The sequence below is a fragment of the Elephantulus edwardii genome, unplaced genomic scaffold (assembly GCF_000299155.1).
Source record: "Elephantulus edwardii isolate Elephantulus edwardi_28Jun2011 unplaced genomic scaffold, EleEdw1.0 scaffold00161, whole genome shotgun sequence".
In the NCBI taxonomy this organism is placed as follows: domain Eukaryota; kingdom Metazoa; phylum Chordata; class Mammalia; order Macroscelidea; family Macroscelididae; genus Elephantulus; species Elephantulus edwardii.
In genome coordinates this window covers 5464211-5470357 of record NW_006399911.1, presented here as the reverse complement: position 1 = coordinate 5470357, position 6147 = coordinate 5464211, and the positions used below count along the sequence as shown (strand labels likewise).

General features: G+C 50.3%; 1 protein-coding gene across 1 annotated transcript in view; it reads left to right on the top strand.

Annotated features, from left to right (window-relative positions):
• Positions 1 to 4920, top strand: part of LOC102849138 (coiled-coil domain-containing protein 37-like) — a 44402-nt gene extending 39482 nt beyond the window's left edge. The window contains exons 14-17 of the mRNA XM_006895203.1: positions 302 to 437; positions 1982 to 2187; positions 3700 to 3797; positions 4814 to 4920. Coding sequence (XP_006895265.1) covers positions 302 to 437; positions 1982 to 2187; positions 3700 to 3797; positions 4814 to 4920 — 547 coding nt within the window. The remainder of the gene's footprint in view (positions 1 to 301; positions 438 to 1981; positions 2188 to 3699; positions 3798 to 4813) is intronic.
• The last annotated feature ends 1227 nt before the right edge of the window (positions 4921 to 6147 follow it).

The following is a 6147-nucleotide window of genomic DNA, read 5'->3' as shown; positions in this document are numbered from 1 at the left end:
GTTGCAAGTGACTTGACAGCACATAACAACAACAACAACACTGCAAGGGGCTGGAGGAGGGGGAACAAGGAGTGGCTGCTGATGGGTATGAGGTTTTCTTCTGGGTTGATGAAAATATTCTAAAATGGTGTTATGCTAATGTGTAGCAGCTACTTAATATTTGAAGAGAGAATGTTAGGATGTGTTAATGGCTTTGGTCTCAAGTCTCAATGAACCCTCAGGACAATGACCAGAACTGGATACTTACAGGCTCAGAGATGGGCTGACTGAGGCCATTTGGCCTGGTCCTCCCCTTACCCAGGGACCAGGAGGTCAACCAGCTGAAGGAGCGGATCACCACAATGATGATGTCCATTGCCAAGGAGGAGGATACAGCCGCTGAGCTGGAGCTCAAGGCTAGAGTTTTCCACTTTGGAGAATACCAGGGTGCTCAGCAGGTGTGCCAGTGGGTGGTGGCTATTGGGTGGGGGATGTGGGGCCCTGGAATGTGGAACTAGGGAAAGAAATGGAGCCCTCCTGGCTCTTACAGCCAAGAGTGACTGTCACTGGAGAGTAAGCCTTTGTGCTATGGGGCTGCCTGAAGTTAAGCTGGGAGCTCCACGCTGGGGGCCATGCTGGGAAGAGCCACACATCACCTGCCCTTTTTTTCTCTCATTCAACAACTGTGTTTCTTAAGCATTTATGTGTGTGTATAAAGAGGAATGAGGGCATCTCCAAGCCCAGAGGGGTAGGTGGGAGAATCCTGAGGGGAGGAAGCCAGTGAGACTCCAGGATCAGCCCACACTCACCCTGACTCACACCCAAGGCTGCCATCCACACAAGCCCCCACTGTCTCTCTCATTCACACCCTGAATGGAGGTGGGCCTGGACCCAGGCTGTATCCTTGAGTAAGTGAGCACAACCTTGTCTCCAGGACTCTGGTACTCCCTGTACACCAGGCCCTCGGCAGGGCCTCCTGACTGTGACCACTCACTTCATTCCACCTAGCCTGGGTGGTGGTGGTTGTCAGGTACTGTGGAGTTGGCTCCAACTCAGTGACCATACTCATGAAAGCAAAACCCTGCCTGATCCTCACAAGCTCTGCTGTACTTAAGCCCATGTTGTAGTCACTTCTTGAAGTTCATGTATATTCAGTACTCTTCACCAACGCCTCAATTCAAAGATAACAGTTCTTTCGTCTTCCTAACTCACTTCCACCTTTCATATCCACATGGAACAATGGAAAATACCATTGCTTGGGTCAGGCACACCTTAGTCTTTAAAGTAATACTTGCTCTTGAGGACCAGATTTGACAACTGCTTTGAAATGACGACTGCTTCCATTGGTGTGGTGTTATTAACAGTTTCTTATATGTCCCATGACCTCATTTGCCAAAGGCCACACACAAAGTTGGTGTCTTGAGTGGCGAAGGGAGTTAGAAGGGCTTTCCAAAGGTCTTGGTGTTAAGGGTCATGCTGAAGCTGGGGAGGTATCACTTCTACAATAGTAGAAACTCCATCGCGCTGACCAAAGGAGGGCATGCCACAAGGGCATTCCTAGTCTGGCCTTCACATTCCATGCCAGGTAGAACAGGGAACTCACTCACTCACTCACTCACTCCCCACTCTTGGAGTAATATGGATAAGCAGTGCTTTTGAGAGCCTGCCATGGACAGCCAAGAGAACAAGCAGATATGTCTTAGAGAAGATATAGCTGGAGTGCTCCTTGCAGGCAAAGATGGTGAAGCTCCGACATTCATACTTTAGACATGGAGGTAGTCATGGTTATTCATTGGAAAGGGATATCGTGCTTGGAAGGATGAGGGATCAGTGGAGAGGAAGGCCCCAATGAGATGGATTTCTATGATAACTTCAGCAATGGGTGTGAGTGTTTAGGAGATGGTGAGGATGGCACAAGATAGGGCAGGGTTCATAGGCTGGCTGTTCATGAGGTTGCTGTGAATTGTACTCGATGGCATCTAACAACAACTGTCTCCTGCAGGACAAGCTGCTGGACAGCCTCAACCGCAAGGTGCTGGATGTGTACCAGCACTGCATCGGCCCCCTGCAGGAGGCCAGCCTGGGCACAGTGCAGATGCTGACCATCATCGAGAACCAGCTGGATGAACTGCTCGAGAGCCTGGAGAGTGTGCCCCAGTCCAAGATCAAGCAGGCAGAGAAGGCCAAAGAGAAAGAGCGCCGCCTGAGGTGGGCACTGGCCTTCCTGCAGAAGGGCCAGCTCGGGCGGTGGCACGGCCGCACTTTTCATGGCTCCTCAAGGACCTAGCGTGAAGGCAGTGTGATCTCTGCTCCCTACTGTTAGATAGAAAAAATAGTGTGAGGGCAAGGGAGAGAAATAAAGAAACTGGTCCTAAGAAACGAACAGACCTTTATTGCAAGGTCTAAGAGGGTTACCAAGTGACCCGGCCACGTGACCTGGCCGCACAGCATAGCAGAGAAATTTGGGGGTGGGGGGAGTCCTTTTTATAGAGGTCCTGGGGAGGGCTAAGATGGTATTTCTCAGAATTTAGGGTGTTAATTAAGTTAGGTTTGGGCTATTTTGATCAGGCTCAGACCCTTATCGGGATTCATTGTCTGGTCTGGTCTTTGATATGACCAGCTTAGATGTTATCCGTTTTCTCAGGAAGTGATCAAGCTGGGGGCGGGGGGGCGGGCAACTGCCATATTCTTCCTGCACCTACAAACTTCTGAAGGGTGAGGGCAGGGGCATCACCACTGTGTGACAGCAGACCAGAGGGCTTGGTGGGACATTAGAGAGGTAGCAAATGTAATCTGAAGGGTCAGGGGAGGCTTTCTGAAGGTGACTAATGTTCATTACTGACAAGGACCAATTCAGGCAACTAAGGATAAGGAAAGAATTTAGATGAGCTGGCAGGGTGTGGGATTAGCCACTGGAGAGTTGACCCTGAAAAGAGGCAGTAGCTAGGGGGGAGCCTGAGTTCATTCAGGATCAGGGTTTAGGGCTGGAGTGGGCAATGCCAAGCCCATGTGCTACACATGGCAGAGCTGTTAGGCCATCCTTGGTGGGTGACCCAGGGCTTCTGCATTAGGGTCTAGCAGCCATATGCATAGAGCTTTTCTTCTCCCTGAGATCCCACCATCTACTAACAGCCGCCTGTCTGTCTAGCCCACAAAGGAGCTCATCCTCCCTGACCAGACACCATGCTCCACTCACTCAGCTGTGGAGTCAGAGCTGACCCTCTAGCAGGTTTTCAAAGGCTGTAAATCACAGGAGATTGTTCATCTTTCTGCCAAGAAGCAGCTGTTGGATTCAAACCCAGTGCCTTTTAGTTGGCAGTGCATCTCCTTACCACTATGCCACCTGTTGAGAAAACTCCCGACTGACCCAAAGGATGAAACAAAGCCCTCACTGATTCATCCTGTGGGGGCTGGAGCCAGCAGGAAAGATGACCCTAGACTGTGACAGAGTTGGGGACATGCGTGGAAGTCTGTGTCTCCTGTGAAGATGGTGGGATTCAGATGGGCCTTAGTTAAGTGGACCATAGATAAGAGTTTATCTTTCCCTGTGGCCCAGACATCTTTCCCAAAAAAGCACTGTCCAGTCCTTCACTATGGCGAGGCAACAAGGTCCTGCCAGATCAGGTAGGAATGAGGTGTGGCCCAATTTTAGGACTCTGTGGCAGGGTGGGCAGGTCACCAGAGCCTCTTTGGTTGGTCATGCAAACTCGTACGATCCAGGCAGCGGGAAGAGAAGGTCCAGATGCAGAAACAGCTTCAGGAGGAACGTCTGCAGCGAGCCAGGGCCCGCGCCTGCATCGAGGTCAAGAAGGTAGGTGGTAACTGTAGGCAGTGAGGTTTCAGGATGAGGCAAAAAGTGGTGCAGTAAACTCGGGGACCCTGGAACCCACCCTCTTTACAGGCTCTGTTGGCCAGACAGAAGTAGGCTTCCCCACACTCAGTTCCTGGGGCCACCCTCCTTATGGGACTGACTTCCTCCCAAGAATACCCACTCCTGATGTCATCTCCTGAGGTGGAACATCTCCTGAGTTCTGAGGCGACAAGCCTTCTCTGCAAGGCACTCACAGCCAAGCTCCCCTCTTCCACATACCTTTGTTCCATGACTGGCTGTTGGGCAGGGGCCTCACCTCCTAATCCAGCCACAAGTACTTCTAGGAACTGGTAAGGAAAAATCAGTCCTTCCTTCTACCCCACAGTATAGTCAGGTCCAGCACATGACCTGTTACTTCAAGTTTCTCATTTTGTCTCCAATCTCCTTTTCCTGCCCATGAATACACTAGAATAGTCACAGGCCTTGGGGCCAAAGAGAGATATGACCAAAGAAAGCCCTGACAATAGGAGTATGTCTTCCTAACAGGCCAGGAGCTTGCCTGCAGATGCGGGCCTTTTTACTTAGAACTGCATCCCCCTCCCCACCAAGAACCAGCTCTACAAATGCTGTAGCATCTCTGATTCCCACAGCAGAGGTGGGCTGTCTAGTCCTGCACTTCCCCAGCTGTGTGACCAGAAACCACTCTCCACCTCCCATCCCGCCCTCAGCATCCAGAATTAGGCATTCCTTGGAAATTACTTGGTAAATACTGCAGTAGACATTTTATACACACAAGCTATGCTAGGATCAGTTCAGCCTTCAGGCCAACTGAGCTGGAAAGGAGAGCTGACTGGGACCTCTGAGAAGGCACCCAGGCAGGCTAACCCCCTGCCTAGAGTTCTCAAGTCTCCTCCCATGTCAGGGGTGGGGAGTGTTTGATGATTACCACTTTCAAGCTAGGCCTGTGGGGTAGAGATGACATAGAACAGATATTGATGATGGTTATTTCTTTGGGGCAGAAAGGCAGAAAACTGGTGTGCCGTTCTCAGCCTCCAGCTCTCAAAACAAAGGAGGAATCCCAGCACATGTTTATGGAGAAGGAGAAGGAAGAGCAGCTCTTCTTCACTTAGCTTTCCCAGGGTCAAGTGGTTGGTGTGGCTGACCCAGAAGAAGCCAGCAGCGGGAGCATAGCCTGGACTGGACTTAGCCAGACCCTGTGCATTCTGGTCATTCCATTCCTTTCTCACGCAGAAATAAATGCCATATCTGTGATGTCTTGATGTCTGTGTAAGGAATGCTCTTTCAGTATTTCCTAGAGTATGGGAAGTTCCCCAATCTAACAAAGTCTCAGGAGTTTTCTAGGCCTAATAATAGAGCACTGGAGTTTCTTCCAAGCCTGGTTCATTATTAGCAGGACTCAGTCTAGATAGAGTTCAACCTGATGGTCAGTGGAGCAAAGGTGAAGATAGAACATAACACAGGATTAAAGATGAAGTAAATTTTATTAAGAAAGATGAGTACTCTTTATTAAGTAAGTAAGAAAGAAAAAGGCCGAGGCCATTGACCTGCCCAGAGAATAGCTCATTCAGATACCATGATAACCAGGTGTAGCTGCCTTCAGTTCTTGGCCACTCACTGACCCCATTCAAACCCACCTGCAGCCAGAAGGCTAGGAACTTACCCCTTCAATCCTTGTGCCTGTGGCCCTCAGGCCAAAAAGGGACCACCAACATTCAGGGTCCAGCCAAGACATTGTTCTTGTCTGGGACATCATCCTGCTGTGCCAGCCATGCACTTTATCTGGAAATCTTCAGGGAAGTGGAGAAGAATGTCAGAGACAAGGTCCTTCCTCCTAAACTACCAGAGAGAGTGGTGAAGAGAGTCTGAGAATCCGGCCTCAACACTCCACAGACCTCAGGACAATAGACCTCAGAAAACAAGTCATCCACCTCCGAGTTCTCAGCTGTGGAACTAGAGAAAAAAGAACAGCAGATATTGACTCCCTAGATCCAGCAAACTCTGCCACAGGACCAGAGAGGAAGGATCGCAGGCAGGATGAGGTGCCCTCCCCTTCCCTACTGGAGTGTTGGACTTCTTAACTGAAGCAAATCTTCCCGTGAGGCCAAGGACCAGAGAGAAATTCAGGCAGGATGAGCTGTTTTTCCTTCCTCCAAAGCAGTGAGCTGTCAAGCCAAGGTCATTGGACCCAAGACCTGCTAGGGCCTTGTTGTTATGTGCTGTCAAGTCGTTTGCGACTCATAGCAACCCTATGTACAACAGCCCTAAACCCTGCTCTATCCTGTGCCAATTGCATTGCCTCTGACACACTCATCCCGATTACCCCAGTCACTGAATCA